Raw genomic sequence first — 25202 nt, 5'->3', positions numbered from 1 at the left:
GTCTTTGGAAACTATTTAAACTATGGGCTTGTTCATGGAGACATTCCTTAAAAGAAGGCAAGGTTGGACAGTCATTGGTTGGGTGTTCATTTGTTTCACATATTTGACACACAATGTTTTTAATAGATTTTAATTTACCACTTTTTTTTAATTCTAGTGCCTCGACTTTTCTAGCTAAAGATGCAAACTTGACTTGGAGTTCATCATTTTCCCTAAAGGTATACATATCTCCACTAGATGTATGAGGATGAGTTTTACTCGGTGCCTTGTAAGTACTCGCGGTGTCCCAATTTTGAGCATTTTCAACTAACAAGTGTAAGTACTTCATTGTTTCATTAGGGTCTTTATCTTTAAAAGTTCCATTACATATCAATTCAATCATTTGTCTATCTCTAGGTGTTAACCTTTCATAAAAATATGAAACCAATCTCCATGTTTCAAAACCGTGATGAGGGCAAGTATTAAGCAAGTCTCGTTACCTATCCCAAAACAGATAAAATGTTTATCCTGGTTTTTGAGTGAAAATGGTGATTTGTCTTTTGAAAGATTTGTTCTATGAGATGGTAAAAACTTCTTTAAAAACTATTGTTGCATTTCATCCCAAGCACGAATGGATCCTGGTCTCAAATTTTGTAGTCATGTTTTAGCTTTATCTTTTAATGAAAAAGGAAATAGCTTTAATCTGATGGTGTTCATGCTACATTTTGAGTCATTATAGGTGCTACAGACCTCCTCAAATTCCCTTAAATGCAATTATGGATTTTCTAAATCTAAGCCATGAGAAGAAGATAAAATTTGAATAATGCTTAGCTTAAAATTGAAATGATATGCATCAGGAGGGAAAACTATACATGATGATGCACTTATTCTTGTCGGATTCATATGGTCTCTAAGTGTTCTAACACGGTTATTCTTATTATGAAATGATTGATTATCTTCTTTGGCCATATTTTCTGAAAATGATGAGGATACCCTAGAAAGTCTACCACTTGATGTACATGACCACACTCTCATGTACATGTAGGAATAGATTAAAAAGAAAAAGAAAACAAGAGAAAAGAAACAAAGTTATATACAAGAAAAGTGAAAAGAGAAAATAAAATAAATACTATAATTTTTACAACAATTTACTCCCTAGTGATTGTGCATCAAAAGTGTCATTAAGTCTCTTGTTTTACATATGTATTTATTATTTTTATTTGGTTGTTTTTATAATAATTGATGTGTTTTTTAGTAATGAAGTTTGTTTTAATGTTTCGATAGGTTTTTGGAGCTTAAATGAATTAATTCAGAAAATTCAACGTCGGAATTCAGAACAAAGAATTGAAGAGACATTTAGTTGAAGATTGAAGCAAATCTTGGTTCAAATAAGTGCTCCAAATTTGTCCCAAAAATCAATTCTATTCCAATTCTAGAAAAGAATATCATATGATTTATTTCAAGCCCAAACTTGCCTTATGTTGTGTGCAAACTTCAACCATTAAACACTCAAGGTTTCAATGTCAATCTTAGCCCAAATAATAAGTACATTTGTATACTTATTTGATGCTCAAATTCAGCCCAAATTCAACCCCAAATCAGCCCTAAATCAACCCCAAATCAACCCAACACAATCCATGATCTTACATATCCACACAACAAATAACAATTGATTTATTTTGGGTAATCTATTGATCCAAGAAGGCAAGCACATGGATGGAAAGCTGGAGGGGATATTTTAACATTATTTTTGGTCAAAAAGAAGAAGGAGACACCTCATAAATGAGGAATAAAAACGTGCACCAAAGTAGTTGTAAAGCTGTCTTGATTTAAATTTTCAGAATACCTTTCGGTGTTTTGCCCATAACTTTTGACTCCGGTGTCCAAATGAGCTGTTCTTTAATGATCTGGAAAGGTGACAGAATTGCCTATAAATATGTATCTAATAGACTTCTCGAAAAAAAGCTTCTAAAAGGGTCTAATTGCTATCCAAAGTTAGAGTCAGATTTGTGTCCGAATTTTTTCTGAAATTGTATTGTGTTCTTCTTTATAGATTTCGGTTCTTTAGTTTGTAAAACTTATTATTTTAGTTTGATTCAAGTTATTTCATGTTTATTGAAGTGTTATTTCATATTAATTCAGGAAATTCAACGTTGGAATTCAGAACAAAGAATTGAAGAGATATTTAGTTGAAGATTGAAGCAAATCTTGGTTCAAATAAGTGCTCCAAATTTGTCCCAAAAAATCAATTCTATTCCAATTCTAGAAAAGAATATCATATGATCTATTTCAAGCATTCTAGAAAAGAATATCATATGATTTATTTCAAGCCTAAACTTGCCTTATGTTGTGTGCAAACTTCAACCATTAAACACTCAAGGTTTCAATGTCAATATTAGCCCAAATGATAGGTATATTTATATACTTATTTAATGCTTAAATTAAGCCACAAATCAGCCCCAAATCAACCTTCAAATCAGCCCAAGCACAATCCATGATCTTACATGTCCACACAACAACAATTGATTTATTTTGGGTAATCCATTGATCCAATAAGGCAAGCACATGGATGGAAAGCTGGAGAGGATATTTTTACATTATTTTGGGTCAAAAAGAAGAAAGAGATAGCTCATAAATGAGGAAGAAAAACGTGCACCAAAGTGGTTGCAAAGCTGTCCTGATTTGATTTTTCAGAACATCTTTCGGTGTTTTGCCCATAACTTTTGACTCAGGTGTCCAAATGAGCTGTTCTTTAATGATCTGGAAAGGTGACAGAATTGCCTATAAATATGTGTCTAATAGACTTCTCGAAAAAAAGCTTCTAAGAGGGTCTAATTTCTGTCCAAAGTTAGAGTCAGATTTGTGTCCGAATTTTTTTCTGAAATTGTATTGTGTTCTTCTTTATAGTTTTCGGTTCTTTAGTTTGTAAAACTTATTATTTCAGTTGGATTCAAGTTCTTTCATGTTTATTGAAGTGTTCTTATATATAATCATGGTTGGCTAAACTCTTTCTTGGATCCAAATCAAGGATAATGGTGATTGAGGTGAGTTCTTTAGGATATGAATGAATCTTAATGTTTATCTTCTTATTTTCTTCATGAATGATTTATTATTGTAAAGAAATTTTAGAAATCATTTAGGTAATGTTATAATCTTGAATTTTTATGCACAAACTTTAGTTTTGGTATAGAGATTGCTTGATTCAATGTCTTACTTAATATGAAAGTACTTGTTCATTCTTAAGCAATAATCAATCTTCATCTTTCTAATCTTCATTGTAATATCTTCGATCTAATATCACCATCGTTGATATTAGGTTGAGTTAACTTATATATGTTGAAGAAATCACCAATACATCACCATTAAAATTGATTTGGACCAAGACTTACTTTTTCTTGTCATTTCAAATCTATTTACATTTTTTTTTATCTTTAAAAACAAATCCATCAATTATTTTCAACCAAGTTATTGTTAATTTAATTTCTCTTGAGTTTTTTTTTGTTACTTAGCTTAATTTCCAGATCTAGCTCTCTGTGGATATGACCTCAATCTTACCGAGTTAATTGCTACATCGCACACTCTTGCACTTGCGAGTTAAAACAAGCCGATCATAAAAAGCGGTCAAGCAATTTTGGCGCCGTTGCCGGGGAGCTAGCAAGCAAAGGTAACAAATTTAGATTTGATTATTGGAAAACTAAAAAAAAATCATATAAAAAAAAATTAAATTGTCTGGTTTTACCGCCTCAAAAAAAAATTTGACCTTAACATTTCGGATATTGGACTGTGGACTGGACTATTAATTGTTAGATTTTGGTTGGTTCAACCATTTTTCTTTTATTGTCTATTCTTATTAGTTTCTAATATTTTTCTTGTTTATTTCATTTTATTTTGTTTTTTTGTTTTTATTTATTGTCTAAAGTGTTTGACCGGTATTACCGCCTTTGTTTTTTTTATTCATGCTTATTATAATTATCTTTTAATGTTTATTGTTGTTATTTTTCTTATATTTATTGTCTAAAGTGCTTGGTCGGTATTACCGCCTCTTGTTTATTTCCTTTTTATTTTGTTGTTTTGTTATGATTATTTTTCTTATATTTATTGTTTGAAGTGCTTGGCCGGTATTACCGCCTTTTGTTTATTCATGCTTGTTATAATTATTTTTTAATGTTTATTGTTGTTATTTTTCTTATATTTATTGTCTAAAGTGCTTGGCCGGTATCACCGCCTTTTTATTCAAGCTTCTTATAATTATCTTTTAATGTTTATTGTTGTTAATAGTGCTTATTAGTTGGAGAGTGAATTTCTTAATTTGTTGTATTTTTATTTTTGATCTATTACTTTTATTTGCATTTTTTTTTCTTTCCTTTCCTTTCCTTTTCATATAATTGTTATATTATTATTATTATTATTATTTTATCATGGCTAATGTTGAAGATGTAGAAGGTGAAGGGAGTGTTCAAGGTAATGGACCTCCACAATTCAATGATCAACCTAATTTTCGAACTCTTAGAGAGTATCTTCACCCGGCTAGACAAAGTACACCTTCGTGTATTATCTTACCTCTTAACCAACAAGCTTTCAATTTGAAACCGGGCATGATTCAACTTCTTCCCACATTTCATGGTATGGATTCTGAAAATCCATACATACACATTAAAGACTTTGAAGAGGTATGTAATACTTTTATTGATAGAACATGCACAGAGGAAACCATTCGGCTTAAATTGTTCCCATTCTCTCTAAAGGATAAAGCCAAGCTTTGGCTAAACTCCTTGCGTCCTAGGTCTATAGGTACATGGAGAGAAATGCAAGCTGAATTTTTGAAAAAATACTTCCCCACTCATAGGACAGCAGCTTTACAACGTCAAATGATGAATTTTTCTTGTAGTCCAAATGAGTCATTTCACCAAGCTTGGGAAAGGTTCAAAGACTTGTTAAATGCATGCCCTCATCATGGTTTTGAGATGTGGAGGTTAGTGAGTTTCTTTTATGACTCTCTTACCGCAGATTTTAAAAAGCTAGTGTCAACCATGTGTAATGGTGAGTTTTATGACAAAGAACCAAGTGAGGCCTTTGATTTTTTTGATCAATTGGCTGAAAACACAAAGCAATGGGAGACTTCTCTCCCAGTTCATGTTAAGTCTAGAAACACCATTTCTCATTCAAGTGGGAAGTTTCAATTGAAAGAGACTGATGACCTCAATGCTAGATTAGCCTTATTGGCTAGGAAAGTAGAGTCTCTTGAGATTGAAAAAGTGCATGTCATAAGTGAACAACAAGAGGAAAGTTGAGTTGTTTGTGAGAGCAAAGGGCATAGGACAACTGAGTGTCCTACCATTCCATCCTTCAAGGAAGTGTTATATGGCCAAACTTCTGATTCAAGTAATGTTAGAAAGCCATTTCCAAACCAAGTAGGCAATCCCTACTCTAAGACCTATAATCCTGGATGGAGGAACCACCCAAATTTTGGATGGAGAAATGAGGGCTCTTCAGTACCTCAAACATTTCAACCTCCACCCCAACCATTTCATGCTCCCACACATAACACATACCAACCACCTCATAAGAGATCCTTAGAGGATACTCTTCAACAATTCATGCAAACACAAGGAGGAATCAACAACCAAGTTTACAAATTCCAAGACCAAACCAATAGGACCTTAGATGACATTCGAAGTCAACTAACTAAGTTGACTCAATCACTAAGCATTCAAGAGAAGGGAAAAATCCCAGCTCAACCAATGCCCAATCCTAGAGGTCAGGTACACATGAGTGAATCCTGACCTAGTGAACCTTCAAACCATGAACAAGTCCAAGCCATCACTACCCTTAGAAGTGGAAAGATTGTTGACAAAGGTGTAGGTTTTAGGATTCCTAAAGGTATTGTAGAGGAGAAATTTAGGGAAAGTGAAGAGGGAATCAAAACACAAGTGACAAATGAGAGTTTGAGTGACAAAGAAGGTGAGATAAATGAGAAAGAGATGAGTGAGAAAAGAGATGATTCAAGAAAAATTGGAGTCAAAATGAGTGATTTAGAATTTGTTCCTAGAGCACCATTTCCACAAAGGTTAGGGAAACCTAAACAAGATCTTATGAACTCAGAAATCTATGAATTGTTCAAACAAGTGAAAGTCAATATTCCACTCCTTGATGCAATTAAACAAGTTCCATCTTATGCAAAGTTTGTTAAGGATTTATGCACAGTTAAAAGGAGATTGAATGTGAAAGAAAGAGCTTTTCTGACTGAACATGCTAGTGCCATCATCCAGTTTAAGACCCCTCCCAAATACAAAGATCCTGGTTGTCCTACCATTTCATGCATTATTGGAAGTCATAAGATAGATCAAGCTTTGTTGGATTTAGGAGCAAGTGTGAATTTAATACCCTACACTGTTTACGAACAATTAGGTTTAGGAGAAATCAAGCCTACTCGAATCACCCTTCAATTAGCTGATAGGTCAATCAAGATTCCCAGGGGTATCGTTGAGGATGTGTTGGTCCAAGTAGATAAATTCTACTTTCCTGTTGATTTTGTAGTGTTAGACACCGCACCAATTCAAGGTTCTAGTGCCCCCATCCCAGTCATCTTAGGGAGACCTTTCCTAGCTACATCCAATGCCTTAATTAACTGTAGGAATGGGGTGATGAAATTGTCTTTTGGGAATATGACTGTGGAGATGAACATATTCAATATCTCCAAACTAATCGGGGAACATGAGGACATTAGAGAGGTAGATTTAATCCAAACAGTTTATCAAGAACACTTTGAGAGAGTGTGGATCAAGGATCCATTGGAGAGAACTTTAATTCATGATGAAAGATTTTGTTCTTTGGAATGTGTTGATGAGGAGGTAAGAGAACTCGAGACTTATCTAGATCCAATGCCTATTATGTCAATAGGTCAATGGACCCCATCATTTGAGCCTTTGATTTCACCCCAAGTGAAAGTTGAGAAATCTCTTGTCCAGCCTAATAAACTACAAAGGAAGTCTTTACCGAGTGATCTTAAGTATGCATTTCTAGGGGAAGATGAATCATATCCTATTGTGATCTCATCAAAACTTAGCATAGAGCAAGAACAAAAACTTTTGAGTGGTGAGAAAACACAACAAAGCAATTGGGTGGAAAATTACTGACTTGAAAGGAATTAGCCCTCTTTTATGTACACATAGAATCTATCTTGAAGAAGAGGCTAAATCTGTGAGGCAAATGCAAAGACGATTGAACTCAAACATGAAGGAAGTAGTGAGAGGTGAAGTGCTTAAGCTACTTGATGCAGGTATCATTTACCCTATTGCAAACTCAAAATGGGTTAGTCCAACCCAAGTTGCTCCAAAAAAATCTGGAGTCACGGTAGTTAAGAATGAAAATAATGAGCTGGTACCAACTAGAATCCAAACTGGATGGCGTATGTGCATTGATTATCGTAAATTGAACATGATGACTAGGAAGGACCATTTTCCGCTTCCATTTTTAGACGAAGTGCTTGAAAGAGTAGCTGGAAGAGCTTTCTATTGTTTTCTGGATGGATACTCAGGTTACAACCAAATTGAGATTTCTTTAGAAGACCAAGAAAAAACCACTTTCACTTGTCCTTTTGGTACTTATGCTTATAGAAGAATGCGATTTGGTTTGTGTAATGCACCAGCCACTTTTCAAAGGTGTATGATGAGTATCTTTAGTGACATGGTGGAAAATGTTTTAGAAGTTTTCATGGATGATTTTTCAGTTTATGGGGATTCTTATGAGTTGTGTCTAATGAATCTAGAAAAAGTTCTTGAAAGGTGTGAGAGAGCAATCTTGTACTCAATTGGGAGAAGTGTCATTTTATGGTGACACATGGCATTGTTTTAGGTCACATTGTCTCTTCAAAAGGGATAGAGGTAGATAAGTCAAAAGTGGAAGTCATTCAAAAATTAACTACCCCTAAGACTGTGAAAGATGTGAGATCCTTTTTAGGACATGCTGGTTTTTATCGAAGATTCATTCATTCTTTTAGTACCATTGCCAAACCATTGTGTAACTTGTTGTCACAAGATGTCCCATTTGATTGGACACCAAAATGTCAAGAAGCTTTTGAAAAGCTTAAAGGGTTGTTGACAACTGCACCAATCATACAAGCTCCTGATTGGTCTTTGGACCAAGACTTACTTTTTCTTGTCATTTAAAATCTATTTACATTTTTTTTTATCTTTGAAAACAAATCCATCAATTATTTTCAACCAAGTTATTGTTAATTTAATTTCTCTTGAGTTTTTTTTTTTGTTACTTAGCTTAATTTTCAGATCTAGCTCTCTGTGGATATGACCTCGATCTCACCGAGTTAATTGCTACATCGCACACTCGTGCACTTGCGAGTTAAAACAAGCCGATCATAAAAAGCGGTCAAGCACCCAGCAACGACCAAAAGATTGATGTCTTCTCCCAAGTGTAGGAGTGTCGAAGAAATAAATAACCCGGCAAGACCGAGGTCGAACCACATAGAGATTAATTGTATAAATTATAGATGACAATAATACAACAATAATAACAATAACAACAACAACAACAACAACAACAACAACAACAACAACAATAATAATAATAAGAAGGAGAAGGAGAAGAAGAAGATGATGATGAGAACTTTGAGATGGAATATTAATGTAAAGATTAAACAATGATAATAACAAATGTCAAGATTAGAGGTTCTACTAATGGTATGTCAAACAAGTATAGTATAAACTCTTATTATTCAATTGGAAACCACACATAAAGAATGTTTCAATCAGATTATAAATTGTTAACATGATCACATTAGTTATCTTATTCTATTAATGATAATACTTATAAATCTCGTCAGGCATTCATGATTATAACTTATGTTAACAACAAGTCAAGTTCCTTTCATAGCTTAGGTGTCATTTATACCATATAATATGGGCTATGAGAGTGCTAAGTATTTGTTTACCAAGTGTTATACAATATAAATCTAGATTAGTCATTTAACAAGCAAAGTATTAAAGAGTGAATAAGATAACAAATACAAAACATGTTAGTATCAAACATTAAAGTCCATATTAAGTTTATACGATATTTATTCTTACACCATTAGTGTAACCTTGTCACCTTGACATAATAAACTTAACTAAACATAATGAAAGAAAGAAAAATAAATAAATAAAATAAGAACATAAATAAGATAAAAGTTAACTAAGTAAATGAAAGGAAATGAAAGGCATAAACTTGATATTAATGAAAACAAAGCATAAACATTACAAAAAATACAAAGAGACAAAGCAAGAGCATGATCTTGATCTGGAAACCAAGATGCCTAAATGCATGGAAAATGCCTCCTTTTATAGGCCAAAATTAGGAAATGTTGATTTGATGACTAATTGATGAGTGGGTGGCCAACTCTTGACTTGGTGACAATCCTTATCTTCTCTTGTCTACCCAAAACATCGTTGATAACGTCAAAATTGGAACCACTTGAAAACATGGAAGTTGTTGGAAATTGTCTTAGATTTCTTGGGTAAAAACTTGAAGTCTTTTGGACTTCTGCAACTATAGATATAGGCTAAACATTAAACAGTGCTCGGGCTGAAGGATAGATTCGGACTTCTTTGTTGTTGCTATAATTTGGACTTGAAAATAGCCTTTTTAATTCTTGGACTCCATATAAAAGTTGTAGGCCTATGTCTTACCTTTCCATCCATATAAATTAGACCTAAATCTAAGATCTACAACTCCAAATATGACCCAATTACCGAATAGTGTTCCGGTTTAGACTGCACCGACATCTTTTTTCTAAGTTTGGTCATCTCTTTGTCCTTTCAATTTTAGTTCTTAAATTCATCAATCAATCCTTTTATTTATATGATAGGCCTGTATTTAAAATGAATATTTACCATAAATTAAAGGTATCTTATATTATTAGATATGTTATTATAAAACATGCTTTAGTTAAGGAGTTATTGATACTTCAAATGCAAAATGATAATATAAAACCTTGATAAAAATACATTTTTAATTACTAAATAGTACCTTAAAGTGGACCTAAGAATATAACCCTAAAAGTCTCTTCAATCTTAATGTATCCCACCAAGATTGTGTCTTGTAAAAAAGTACATAGGTGGTATAGTTAACTCGCAAACCCTCTAGTACACGCATTTGGTCCATGGTGTCTTTAATTGTGCAAAGCCACCTAACTATTATCTCTACATCTAGTTCATCAAAAAAGAATTCACATCCTAACTCCCTCATACTGTATAATACATACCAACATGACTACATTATCTGCTAGTATTATCACCACTAGTGTTGTCTACACTACCAAGGCTACTAGGGTTGTCAGGGTTAGTGTACTGGGCATCGCCTCAATCACTACTCTTATTATTTGAGTTATGAATGTTGGGTCAACATGTAGTGTAGGGGTTGCTAAAGGTATTATTATTATAGCTGGGGGTACGACTCTTTATCTTTGCTAACTAGACTCCCTAGGTTGTGACACTCCAGCCAGCCTTGAATCAGCATCTTTTAGAAGTCCAATTGATTTTGTTAGTCTTGACTGATAAGAATTAATGGTATGTGAAAGGTAATATCCTCTACGAGTTTTTTTCCCAACATCTCCTCGAATCCTTCTTCTCGAACCTGAGTCCCTGCTAGTGAGGGATCTGTCATCGCACCTTTCCTTGTGTAAACCATCTTGATATATATATGCAGAGTTTTCTTTATATTTCTAATACCAAGTTATCAACCAAACAATTTCACAATCTACAAACAATATTTGTTCCAATACATCGGACTCTGAAAACTTAATCATGACATCAGCATTCCATTTTCTTCTATACTTATTTAATAGAATCAAGAAAATAATTTCTTTATTACTATGACCAATTATAAGACTAATACTTAAATATATAAATCTAAAAAAAGTGCGACAACTTATAAATATAATTAAAAAGATAATTTATTTAAATACATCATCCATAATTAATTTTGATAAGAAACACAATTCAATACAAAATTATATTACAATAAAGTATTTCTACTCCCAAATTACATCAATTGATTTTTCAAAGGATACATAATATCAAATCTTCTTCTCGGATCGATGTTGTGAAGTACCTTAATTGTTTTTTTTATACTAGGCCTAATCAACCTCCTTTTATTTTTATTTTTTTTACTCAATGATAATTCAAAAAATATATCATATGCATCTACATGTATCTATATATATTAACAACCTTTATTTATCAACAATTTATCTTTTACTACACCATTATTTTATTTTATTATAAATCATCTAAATTTTATTATCAATTGTCAATTTAATAGGGCATTAATCCCCATTATCCAGAGAATTAGTTTCTCCAATTACCTATAAACTAGGGCGCGAATCTCATTCACTAGAGAATTAATTTCCTCAAATCACTTATTAGTCAAGGCACTAATTCTGTTAATTCATGGAATTAGTCTCTTGAATCGCCTATTAAAAAGGGCATTAAGCCCATTAACTAGGGAGTTAATCTCTCAAATTTTCTTTTCCTTGTTTTTCATTTTATACTAAAATTCAATTAAAAAATTGAAACTACTTTTTAGAAAATAAAATAGTTCCTTCTAAAGTATTTAACACCTACTAATGTCTATACATGCGAGTTGGTTTTTTACTACTGATTAGGTCCCACAACCTCTTTTATATTAATAGAATTAATACATCATTTATCATTCATCTATGATATTAGTCAATTTCATTCTCCATATAAATTTTTTCATAGAAAATTCTCATTCTAGCCATGTATAAATGTCAATTCCTTTTTTTTTATTCATTTTTATTTTTTAATCGACACATCTTCATACAACTTACTTATTAATTAATTTAACCAAAATTAATTCTTTTACATGAGTTTGATTAGGTTTCTTACCCTTAATGAGTAAAATTTTCTTTTCATTTCTTTACAACTAATCTATTTTTAACATTTTGATAATTCAACTGAATTTGTTTAAACATATTATTCTACATTAATAAGTTAAGAAAAATTACAATCCCCCCCCTTTTTAACAAGCAATGAGGATTCTTTTCTCCTTTTTTTTGAAATTTCCTACCCTTTTTCCATCCATTAATTTTCATCTAATTATAATCTCATACAATCCTAATCAATTCTATCAAAATTCTCATTTCTATAATTTTCCCCTTTTCTATAATTTCCCCCTTTTGGTTGTAATTCAAAGATAACAAGGGAGGGTTTTTCATCTTTTCAAAACTTGAAACTAAGTCATTACCCTACCATAATACATGTTTACAAGCTTTAATCAAGCATAATGAAATTCATTCATCACCCAAACAACACATTTGCATCCTCACATAACCCTTAATTTTCATTTCATTAACAAAACCACAAATTAAATGCAATTAATCTATTTGGATGCATTTCTTACCTTATTTGATTGGTATTTCAAGTGTTGGATGGAGAAGAACCAAAGTTCCCCTCAACTCCTTTTTTTCTTCCTTTTTCAAAACCTTGACCCTTAATTTATCCTATGAATAACCCACTAAAACCCTTAACTTTCTCTTTTGATTTCTTGCTTAACCCTTGAACAATCTAATTTTTTTTTTGATGAATATAACAAAAATTTGGTAGAAGAAATTTAAAAAAAATTCCCCTCTCTTGTGTTGAAACCACCGCCAAGAGAGAAATTTTGGATATTTATATCCAAATTTTTCATTAATTACATATTAACCTCTATTTGTATTATATTTCCATTTTATCCCTCTTCTTTTTCTTCTAAATTAATTTATGCCTTATCACTTTTCTTTTATCCAATTTCACCCTTCTCTTTTATCTAAATTTATTTCATTTTGCTTAATTCAATTTATTTTGTGGGTTAAATAAATTCTTTTATTTTTCTAATCGAGAAAAGATTTAATTGGGTTTTTACAATGTGTTTTGATAGATAATATTTATTATTTTTTGTCTTTAAAATATCCATATAAAAAAATTTAATTCTAAAATTGTCTAACTAAATATAAAAATAAAAATAATTATTTTTATAATTTTAAAATTCAACCTAAAGCAAGGTTCCGATAATAAATCAAGAGGTTCTACCCCAATATTTTTTTTAAAGAAAGAAAAATAATGTTATTTTTACCTAAAAATTTCAAAAACAAAGTCAATATATTTTAATCTAGGTTTTACCCAAGACCGATCAGGTTGTAGCTCAGCCTAGTTTTTTACTCGGTCAAGTTAGGTCAATTTTTCCTCTTTTTTTTTACGAAACCCAAACTATTATAGATTTAGATTGGCCATGTCTTGAGTTGACTTGCTAGATCGATCCAAGTTTTATAACTAGGATTATTATACTATTATTAATCTTAAAAACTCAATATAAACTATAGTAAAATAAAAAAATTAATATCTAATTAGTTTTAAAAAATATATAAGTTTTACATTAAAACATAATAAGAAAAAAATATTTTTATATATTATATTTTGTGTTATCCATCATTAACTAAACATAATAAAAGATAGTTACTCTTTTTTATAAATCATTATCAAACATTGTCTGTCTCCTTTATCACTAGTGTCTTCTTCTTTTAACCAGAGCCTAGCTAAATGTCAAGTGCCAGGCACTTCATGCATTAAATTTGATGAAAATGGGAAAATATTGGTTTGCAGGCAAGATATTGTTCGGAACAAAGCATGGAAAAACGGTGAACCAAGAACTGCTGGCAAAACTATGCTGTTCTTCTATTCTTTTACTCAAATTGTTAATTCTCCTTGAAGACAAGGGCACAATATGATAGGAAAACATATGAAGTCCGAAATGAACAAAAATCATACCATCAATGTAGGATTTAAAGAAATCCCTGTACGTCCCTCCATTTTTTCTTCTTAGAGCACCATACTGCAAGGAATTAGAAACAAGCGCCATACACTATCTATGATGAACGACTAGGAAATTTATTGTAAGCTGCGGATTGTGCAATGCATTTTGAGTTTGAAATGAAAGTCCCTCCCATGTTTGCTTTTTCCAAACTTTAGCAGTTTCAATTCCCACTCCACAGCTAGGTAAGTTGCTTTAATATCTTTAGGGTGGCTGTATTTGGTCCTTTCCTGCTAAGAAGAACCACTTTCTTACAGCAAACTGCAAATTACACGTAGAATGGTTGCCACTTGAAAGATTTGGTGGCTAGGGGGTAACTTCGCGGTCCTTTGCCAAACTAACGAGATTGCGAGGAGCAATTGCTTTTGCAATTTGATCAAACGTATTAAATGTCAAATATCTACTGACCAAATTATTCTCTTTTCTCAAAAAAATGAAAACATGCACCTCTTTACTTACATGTGTTCGTGTGTCTGAAGAAAATGGATGGTTAGGATTTTGCATTTGTGTCTTTGTCAATTCAGAAACACCAAACTCCCGGTAATAATTCATTCCTTTGAAGAGCAGAAACCACTTTGAGAAATTGCCATTGAATTCGCGAGTCGAATAATTATGTTGTGATATAGTAGATTGTCCGTCATGGAGTGAAATCAAAGTACAAGCGTGGACTCAAATAAAATCAAAACAGAAACTCTCTTAGCAGAGAAAACAATGAGGTTCAGGTTTGAATTCTAGCCACTGGAAACGTGTTTGCATCTTTATCCCAAAACATGTAAATAGGAATCCAGGTCTGAAGCATATCATCACCTACGCACCGTAACATGTTAAATGTCAAAGTGTGTTTGGAAATATGGTTTCAATTTATTTTTTAAAATACTTTTTATTTTATTATTATAATATATTTTTTATTTTTAAAAAATTATTTTTAATAATAATATACTAAAATAATCTAAAAATATATTAATTTAAAACAAAAAAAATAAAATAAAAATTTAAATTTTAAAACACGGAAACAAACATGTATTTCTAAAACCATTTGTTATTATAGTAATAATTATTTTTTAAAATATTATTTATTTAAAAATACATTAAAATAATATTACTTTTTAAACAACATTTTAAACATCAAACATCAGTATATTAATTTGTTCTAAAAACATTAAAAAATTGATTATTTTTTTCTAAAACACTTTTGAAAGTCTAAATCTATCGGGGGTGTAAGTAATTTTTTTTTTTTTATGTATCATAATGAATTTGATGGTTAGTGACGCAACACTCTGAGAAAGAGTTACTTGCTAGTCTACATACACATTACACACTTTCCTCGCTCTAATCTTCAGTTTACCATTATATAAAAACATGCAGACAAATTACTCGCACTGGAATCTTACATAACATAAACCATGCCGACCTCTAGAAGAGACACTGGCGGAACCTTGAGTGCCACATCTGGCCCTCGGCAGTTCCGCCTGAGAAAATTGTAACCAAAATTAAGAGCCAATCTCTTCAGAAGTGATGATCCTTGCTTTGCTTTAACATGCGAGTGCCCGAGTATAAATGCAGTACCAGCTTGTTGGGCTGATAACAAATCTTCTAGCTCTTCTTGTAACTGCAAATGCATATCAGCTGGTGAATGGGATCCGGACTCATCATCAACGGCAAACCTCACTCTTCTTTCTACTACCCCAACCGGTTCCATTTCAATAACATCTGTCACACTTTCTACTGTAGGGAAACCACCAGATATACTTGCTAGCTGCACACTCTCCTCAATCTCATAAGCTGGTATGCCGGAGAAAGCGACAGTTCCAATCACTGCCAAGCTATGCTCATTTGATGATTCATTGGATTGAGAGGCATCGTTCTCAGGAAATGAGCTAGTCCCATGACTTCGATGCCAATCATAGTTGATGAAATCAGCCAGTCGAGCAATGAGCTCTGATTCAAAAGAATCAACATCCTGGTGCACATCGCGATATCCATAACGGACAATGCACCTATAAGACCGATGACCTGGAGGACCCACACGACCAACAAGATACCTCTCCGCAGGGGGCACAAAAGGCACAGGCACTGATTTTACACACACAAAGACAAGGACACGATGGAAGGCAGGGAGGTTGGTGACAAAGCGTGAGAAGTTAGCAGGGATGCCAGAGGTGAGATCAGTGAAAACTAAGCCAATGCCAGGGACTCTAGCAATCCCCAAGCTTGGACCCAAGGCTAAGAGCCATTCTAGTGATACCTTGTTGTGAAGGTCAAATTCATATTTCTTAATGGTGGCATAATGCCAAACAAACATGATGGTCATCAAAATGAGGGCTAGAAGGATGGGGAGCCATGCACCCTCGGTGAATTTGGTTAGTGAAGCTGAGAAGTAAAGCAACTCAATGGAGCCGAAGAAAAGTAGAAAGGATAATGCGAGAATAGGGGGTCTGTGCCAACAAAGGATGATAACAAGGGAAGCAAGGCATGTGGTCACTAGCATCACTGTCATCACGGCTAACCCTGCAACAGATAAGAACGAGTGAAAAAGTCAAGTTCAATGAATCCCTCATTGCTGACCTAATTTTAATGTTGAACTTCAATAATACTACAATATAATAAGGTTAATGCAGAAATTAGATTGAAGGAATGAAATAGTGGTAGGCTTCCCGCAAAAGATTTAAGCTTAAAATTGACCGTGTTCCTTATCAAGTATCAACAGAAATGAGCTTCAATTTCCAATCTAACAAGTGCATGTCTTGGGGTTAGAAAATTAAATGGTGCAACTAACTTCAACTTCCCTATAATTAAATGGCAGGTTAGAAAATTATGAAGGGAGGTGCGACTTACCTGATGCATTTCCCATGTGCTTCGTGTCTCTAAATCCAATTGTCACAGCAATACAGAGGATCATGAGCATCCAATTGATCTCAGGGATATAAATCTGTCCGTGTATCTTGTCAGAAGTGTGAACAACCTTCACTCTTGGGAAACAGCCAAGCGACTGGCTCTGGTTTATGATAGAGAATGTTCCACTGATGATTGCTTGGCTTCCCACCACAGAAGCAAGAATAGCTATTATGAGGACAGGTATCCTTAACTTCCCTGTTCCAGAAAATGTATGCTCATTGTCAAATATATATACTAGTTAAGTATAAGCACAAATTGATAGAGGTATTGATATAGAGATTTTGCACTTTATTTTCCTGACTTTTTTCTTTCCTTCCAAATGCAGGGACCTCATAATTCATTTCAATCTGAATTAGCTTGCATATCTTAGTAATTCTGCTAACAAAATTATAATCCACCCTTCAGCCAGCTTTCTATCAATTATGTGCATGTGCAATTTCCATAGAAATTACTATTGAAGACATACCTGGGACCGAGATATAAAAGCCAATATGGTTTGTGTTGTCATGATGCTGTGACAAATAAGCAGCTTGCCCCATATATGCCAATATAAGGGCTGGATAAACCAAAAAGGTGAATGCAATCTGAAATGGGTCAAAGAGTAGGATATTTTATCAGGCATTCAGAACCGACTTTCTTTGACAAGAAAAGATTCTGAAAGACTATATAAGTGTCAGATTTACCTGAATTGCAGTATACGAGAAGTGGCCAAGATCAGCAAACATTGCCTCGGAGCCTGCATACAGAGTCACACAGAACATTGGTACTTGGTAGCTGAATTATGAAAAGATTGAGTCATTCAGAGGTTCATTCGTAGAATATGATCTATCAAATTTATATCATGGAAAGAAAATTATAACATATTCTGCTATTGGTTTAGCAATATATAGCAAACAAGGAACAGGGTGAGCTTAAAAATTGGTTTCCAGTCAAACATGCAGGAAGGGAAAAGGCAAACAAGAACCTGTTATGCACAACAATATTCCACCCAAAGACATCCACCCGCCTTTCTTTGTTTTCTTCATGAACTTGAACATGTAATATGGAGAAAGAGCTTGATAGACTTGTGGGTTCCAGTGGATTATATTATACAGACCAAGGGCACTTATGCATAGCAGCCATGCCAAGACAACTGGTGCAAAGAGAAATCCCACCCGATGTGTGCCATAGTGTTGAAGTGTAAAAAGGCACACCAAGATGAAGCAAGTGATTGGAACCACTGCATCTGCAATACGGATGGCATAAAGAGTGCTATATGAGACAAGAATAGCAATAAAATAGGATATAAATGAAAATCTCTTTGGTCTAAATTAATAACCTTTATAATGTATATTAGTAGTAAAAACAGTGCAGACAGTGATACATTATTATATTTTCAGTTATTTTCCTTCTGCTATTGCAACATATATTGAGAGCCATTAATCACTTTGAATTCATGTTAGGAATTTATTTACTCCCATTCACCCATTTCAACTCAACGACAATAAAAAAGCAGTAATAAGCATAACATATTACTAGTACTTCACCAATTTCACATTCTTACTTGCGTAGCTGTTATCCACATGGCCTAAAACAAAATCTTGACAGGACTAGAAAGGGATAAGAAATTGGGGAGAGGATCAGTCAAGACCACAAGATGGGCAATTGAAAGGTCCCCAAACTTCAGGCCAACATATTCACCACCTGGACCAGAATGACCAAAGGAGACCCCCTCCCATTCTTTATCATTTTCAGTGGCCCTACACAGACACCATCTTACTCTGAATAATTTACATCACCATGGTAACACTTGAAAATCTCCCGTTTTGTCATAAAACCATAACCTCTCTTTCTATACTGCAGAATGATCACGTAAAAAATGGTTCGGAAAACTCAGTCATATGATACTTAACTAGCATGAAATAGTCAGCTGTTTTTGCAGACAAAACCTGCTCCCATTGCAGCAGACGTTTTCTCCAAATATTTGGTTTGGCAACAGAAATCTATTTCTAGGTTTGAATATCATCTACTATTAAACGAATCTGCATAAAATATTTAAATGCTTCAACTCAATTCAGCTAAGAAGCTTACATTGATGATGGTTACTGGACATGGAAAGCTCGAGACCAGACACTGCTGAGAAGACTGCAAATGAAATGATTTTAGAATAAAATGCTGGTCAATTATATGAATGGAAGCGATGCTAAAATAATAATTACATGTTACAGTAAAGAATTTTACCAGAAATTGCTGGAGTGAGCAGTCCATCTCCAATTACCATGCAAGTGCCAAGAAGAACCAAGATTAGCAATGCAGTGTGCAAGGCCTTGTGCTTCTCAAGGTACATTTTAACCCTTGAGCTGTCCTTCTCTGGAGGGTTCTCCAGTTTGTATGTGGAGAGTGATTCATCTGCAACCTGTCTATTGGGCAGAAGGCTAACCTTTGCATGCCGGCATATCAATGAATACAATGCAAAAGTACCACCTATTGGACCAGATACAGAAAATAAAAATAAACTTGATGATTGAGCGATACAAAAAATTACATAAGTGCTCACACACTTACCCTCTCCATTGTCATCTGCTCGAAGGACCACAAAGACATACTTGAATAAGGGGACCAGAGTAAGGGTCCAGAAAACAAAAGACAGAACACCAAAAATCTCTTCATTGGTATCTGAATGTTGAATGTCTTCTGCGAATGTGCTCTTGTAAACATAGAGAGGGGAAGTGCTCAAGTCACCATATACTACTCCAAGGCTCTGATAAGCCAAAAGCAACAATGTCTTCCAAGAATCCTTCTGCAGTGCAGTTTCACAAGCAAAACTCTTAAGAATCAAGCGAAGTGGCAGAAGCATATCAGGTGACCAAAATCCTATCAACTGAATTTGAGTCTAAGACATCATGCCATACTAAATTTCCAGCATTCCAATTGGAAATGCAATTGAAAGTAACGAGCCGCAAAAGGTGAGCTCAAAATGCAAATGCAGATACCTTCGAAGAATCCCAACACTTGCCATGCCCAAGATCCATTGGGTCCTATACCTCAAGCTTCACACACAATGTTTTGCTGTTATTGGAAGAAGCTGGTGGTAGATCTGCACGGAAACATATAATTTGACCGAACACACACTAAACAAGAATGAGAAATTTGAAAACGCAAGTGAAAGGATATCATTTTTATGAAATTTTAAAGGCCATCCATGCATATCAGAGCTTTAACACCCGCAAATAGAGGAGATAAAAGGACGTCAAATTCAATCCACTTTCCAGAAACCCCACATGCCATCCATACCTCCATCACATGCCCACTAAACTCTTAGAAAAATGAGCACATCTTGATGTAAAATTTTTCACAAAACAAAAGAAAAAACAAAACCAAGTGACACCCACTTCCAAACTTCTGGTAACAACTTGGAAGCCATTTAAAAAAAAAAAATGAAGCTCAACTTATACGCTACAATTATTCAGAGAGAGATAGAGCATCATAAACGCAGAAGGGCCCCCTATTTTAATGCCCCGCTGATTTATTCTTACAGACAATTAAATGGGACAGAAGCTGATAGCTCATTGTTTATTGTAATTTAGTCAAAGCTAGGGTTGGTCCAACAGCACAACCCAATAAAGACAGATAGGAGGAAATAAAACAACAGCAAGCAATACCAACTTCCTCAAAGGTTGAGTAGCACGTATTACTACTATTTATTAACCTCAAGGCTGCTGCTGCTGCATTTCTTCAGAGGCAAAAAGAGGAGGTAAAGAATGTATGGAATCTTAAGAGAAGGCAACCCAAAGGCACGATCTTCGTCAAATCACTTCTCCCACCAACAATAAGTGCCCATGGAAATAAAGCCATCGTATACATGTCCCCACCCTCACACACACTCTCTCTTACCTGTTGATGATAAGAAAGAAAACCTTCTCTCCAAACCAAATGCTTTACCTAACAAAACAAGCCCTTCGAATATCTTTTGCTTGCAAAATCTTCCAATTAAGACTGCTAAAAAAACAAAAAACTGGAAAAAAGGTGAACTGTTGCTATAATGGTCATTAATTAAACAAATGGGTCTCGCTAGAGATTCAAGAAAACAAAACCAATCGCAACAATTCACATTTTCAAAAACCTTACCTAATCTAATCTCCAGAAATTGACCTGAATGATATTACAAACCCATGTGAGCAAATATATATTATCTCCAAATTAATCTACTAATGATCACCAGATTATTTCACAACTACTTTTCTAGCAAACATCACCACCTTATTGCACAACTCAATTTTTTAAGAAAAAATAGCATGCTTAGCGTAAATCATAGCTTACGATGTTTCTAACAAAATAATCAAAACACACAACTCATAAAAAAAAAAAAATTGTGTAAAAACGATAAGGTTTGTCGAATTGGTGCTTTCATAACTTAATTAATCCACTGAACAACCTAGAAACCTTTCTGGGCCTAGTGGTACATTTTTTGCATCCTAACGGGAAAACCATAAGCTCAAACGAGCCAGACGCGCGCTCGCTAAAAACAACCATTTAAAGAGTCGATTCATAATTTTTTTTATTTTTTAATTAAAACTTATTTTCACAGTTCTCACTTGAAAAAATACTTCTCACAAAGTATTTCTTGAAATTTGTTTTTGAAATTTAAAGTTAAGTTATTCATGCACTTCCTTTTTATTGAGATAAAAAAAAAATGTGAGAAGTAATTTTTTCAAGTAAAAACTTAATATGAGCGTGAAAGAAAATTAAAAAATAAAAAATCATGAATTGACTATTATCACACACATATAAAATTTAAGAAGTATAAATTTATGAAGATTATATAAAAAATTTAAAGATAGATATTTTATTCTTATAAAATATTAAATAGCAAGTTATTTAAAAAATTACGTATGTTAATTTAATACATAATTTTTCATAAAACAACCGCGGTAATATCATTATAAAAACTTGTCTTCTTATAAACAATTGCATAATTGCATGGCCTCTTAAATATTGTTTTAATAAATTGATTCAAAGAGATTTTTTGTCAAAAAAAATAAAAGGATATATATATATATATATATATAAGGCGTGAGTGTGCCATGGTTTCAGCTTTTTTATTATAAAAATTTTATTTGAAAATTACTTTCACCTTAAAACACTCTAAAAATATCATAAATATCTAAATAAATCCATTTCAAATCCTCAAAAAGCCTATAATTAATCTAAAAAACCAAAATCCAATTCAATTATATAAAAAATATATATATAGGTCCATATACATGACTAAAACATAAAACAAATAAAATTTTAAACTGAAACATGAAATATTTTAAATATAAATATCAAAGATTAAAATTTTAAAGAGTTAAACTATAGTTTTAACACTTATGAATAATAACAACAATAACAAGAAAAAAAATTATTTTAAATTTAGTTCTTGAGTTTCGATTATGTTTCCATGCATCAAGAAAAATAATAGTAGTAAACTAAAAAGATAATGTCTTCATATGATAAAACTAATCAAAAAATTATAAGCATTTATAAATATGAAAGAGATTTGCTAAAATTAACCAAAAATTAAGTTGGAAAATTAAAAAATAGATGCAAATTAAGATATATTATCTTATATCGCATAGAGTTCTTCAAATTTATGTATATAATTACATGTCAAAAGATTTTTTTTATACATAGAAAAAGCACTAATTTAATTTTTATTGAAATTTTTTCTATTATAACTCCACATTTTCTTATCATGATTTTTTTTTAATATAGCTTTTGGAGAGATATTGTTTGTTTGATAAAAACTGAAAGCAATTAGAATAAATATAAAAAACAAACTCTTAATATATAAAATAAGGATAGGAAAGGCATCTCCTTAATTAAAAATCCCCTCTATTTTATTAATGCAAACCCTTTTTTATGATATTCTTTCACAAGAGTAATTATTTTTTTAAATAACAACTTATCAAAACAATAAAAACAAGTTTTAACCAAAAACTTATGTTTTGATATTTTTTATACAAATATATTAGAAAATAAAATAATAATGTAATGCTTAGGTGCTAACATATAAACCTTTTAATAACATATTTTTAAAACCAATTATATAATTATAAAAATAGACATTTGCATGAAAGATAATGAATAAAATTATGGAACCAAAATGTATTTTTCTCCTATAAAAAACTTGCTTTTGTGACACATGTAAATGTTTTGCAACTTGAATCAAATTAATATCCTAAAAATATTTTTTTATTTTATTTAAATGAATTCAATTATTTTTTTTAAATAAAGGCTTATAAAAATAGCTAAGTAGTTTCACCCTACTAGGCTAGTTTTTAGCCCTGAGAAAAATATAGCAAACAAGTGTGGATATGTTTTTAAGTATCAGGATCTTTTTAATTAAGAGACCCAAATATATATTTTATACTTAATAAAATAATTTTAAAATATATATATAAATTGATATAAGAAAGATTTATTAGTTCTTATTAAAAGGTAAAAGACGTTTTGCATAAGGTCTAGTTCCTTAGGCACTGTATTGGCGACGGCATGAGTTGATTGGATCAAAAGAAGATGTGTGCAAGTCGTGTTGGACTGGGAGATGCCACACAAGGTGTAGGAACTACGATTTTTTGTCAGATTAGTCATACTTAAAAAGATATATTTCTAAAGATATATTTATATTAGAATAAATACTATAGGCTTGAGGGCTTCTCGGATGAAATGTAAAGCTAATCTTTTTTTCTAAAAGTGAAAGACAAAAGGGTATACATATATTTAACTCTAGTTTTTTTAATTTATAAATTTTAATTTATTCTTAGAATTTATTTTCTCATAACAAGAACAAATGATTTTATTTTATAAATACATAATGAAAACACAATTTATTTTTTATAAAATATAAAGGGAAAGAAAGTTACAGATAAATTACAATAATTTTTTAAAAAAATTATAAAAATACAAAAAATAACAAATATTCAAAAATATGAACTACACAATTGAAAAAATAAGAGAGATATTAATAAAAATAATGAAAAGTAAAAAATACATAAAAATAAAAATATTTTTTGAGACTATAATAACTTTATATAAAATAAATTAGAATTAAAAAACAAAAAATAAAGAAAAAAATACCATGTGAATCCACAGTGCAATATGTACACAACCTTTTAGGGTTTTTTTTAATATATATATATATACACACACATGTGGTCATATAAATCAAGGTTTTAATATGAGACTTGTTGAGAAAAGAATACATGGATGCTAGTTGTGCTCTGATTTCATTTGGCTCATATTAATTTGGTGCCTTAACAAGAACTTAAATCAAGCAAGTTGGGCTAGAATACAACCCTATGCCTACTTTATCACGAGCTAACAGGTTAGGCTCTGAAAAATCCACGCCTTTTTTTGTGTTGGCTCGCTAGAGAAAAACGTTTCCATGGCATGCCGCAAAAGCTACACTCACTTTTTGGAGTCAAACTCGCCCACTAGCTAGCAACGGCAGGTTATGGTTTTTTTTTTTTTTTTCCTGATTGAAAGAGAGAGGAAGACAATTTGGACACTCAAATTGGCTAGACGACAACGGAGGCCAACAGCACCGTTGTTCCAATGAAATTTGCTCAAAATGAAAGGCTTTCCCCGTGGAGAGTGGTGCTGGTGGAAGGACGCTCATGCCATAGGCTAGGGAGGTTGAGGCCTAACGACTCTTTTTTAAATAAATTTGTTTCCCTGGAAAATTCTACAAAGCCTTGCCGCTCTTAGATTGAAGATGTCATTGCCCATCAAGCACTTCTCTTTTTTAGTGATGCAAATATTAGCCATCAAGCATAAGTTAGCCAGTTCCTTCAATTTTATTATCATCCAAAGAAAGAGGTTATATTATCATCTTCTTCACTCTAAGTTAATGCCTTCTATGCTTTTTTTTTTCTTTTAAATTTTTTTTTTGACGTTTTGTAATCATATTTAGCATGATGACTTTTTGTGTTCATAGAAAATGATTCTCTCTTGTCATGTTTCTTCTTTTATAAATTTATTCCGATTTTAATTATATTTTTTATACTTTAAGATTTTGATGAATTGACTGGTCATCATAACCATCTTATTATTATCTTTTTCACCATTATATTTATTTTTATACTTGATATCATTTATAGATATTAAAGGCGAAAACTTTTATTTTTATATTACTATCATCAACCTAGAGCTTTTTAGCTTTTCCCTCATGAGCAATTAAAGATCTATTAAACTCATAAATTCAAAAGATTTTTAGCTTCTTCAGCTGCCATTATTTTCGGTTCTTAAACTTTAGATAAGGATCTTAAAATTTTACCAACTATTTTTTATTTGTGAGTTTTTTCCTAGTTTAACTAGTTTACTAACAAATATAATGAATGCTATAAGCAAGATCGATTTTAAAAGAGTTTATATTCTAGAAGGAAAGCTTAACAGTATGTAGTCTTTTACTTGACTTGCTTTTGTATAGGTCACTTCTAAAA

The 25202-nt window shown here is 32.3% G+C and overlaps 1 protein-coding gene across 4 annotated transcripts; it reads right to left on the bottom strand.

Moving 5' to 3' along the window:
- Positions 1–15055: 15055 nt before the first annotated feature.
- Positions 15056–20575, bottom strand: LOC105114692 (potassium transporter 2-like). Of its 4 annotated transcripts, none has more exons than XM_011011330.1 (10): positions 20379–20575; positions 19710–19813; positions 19282–19516; positions 18958–19200; positions 18808–18861; positions 17702–17962; positions 17421–17473; positions 17204–17321; positions 16678–16932; positions 15056–16350 (listed from the first exon to the last, which is right to left on the bottom strand). In XM_011011330.1, exons 2-10 carry the CDS (start codon positions 19746–19748, stop codon positions 15230–15232), a joined length of 2379 nt encoding a protein of 792 aa, XP_011009632.1. In that variant the 5' UTR covers positions 19749–19813; positions 20379–20575; the 3' UTR covers positions 15056–15229. The 4 variants fall into 4 exon arrangements, with proteins under 4 accessions (XP_011009632.1, XP_011009633.1, XP_011009631.1 ...); XM_011011331.1 differs by having other exon boundaries at positions 20426–20575; XM_011011329.1 differs by lacking the exon at positions 20379–20575 and adding an exon at positions 20011–20372.
- Positions 20576–25202: the final 4627 nt, after the last annotated feature.

This window comes from Populus euphratica, unplaced genomic scaffold (genome assembly GCF_000495115.2).
Source record: "Populus euphratica unplaced genomic scaffold, PopEup_1.0 scaffold561.1, whole genome shotgun sequence".
Taxonomy (NCBI): Eukaryota; Viridiplantae; Streptophyta; class Magnoliopsida; order Malpighiales; family Salicaceae; genus Populus; species Populus euphratica.
Note: the sequence above shows the minus strand (reverse complement) of the source record. Positions and strands in the feature narration are given on the sequence as shown.

What these genes read in the sequence shown, in the direction of transcription:
- LOC105114692 (XM_011011330.1), bottom strand. Translation starts at nt 19,748, where the DNA reads ATGGATCTTGGGCATGGCAAGTGTTGGGATTCTTCGAAG. An exon ending in AGTGTTGGGATTCTTCGAAG is followed by an intron (nt 19,517 to 19,709) that starts GTATCTGCATTT and finishes ACTGCACTGCAG; the next exon opens with AAGGATTCTTGGAAGACATT. An exon ending in AGCAGATGACAATGGAGAGG is followed by an intron (nt 19,201 to 19,281) that starts GTAAGTGTGTGA and finishes CTGGTCCAATAG; the next exon opens with GTGGTACTTTTGCATTGTAT.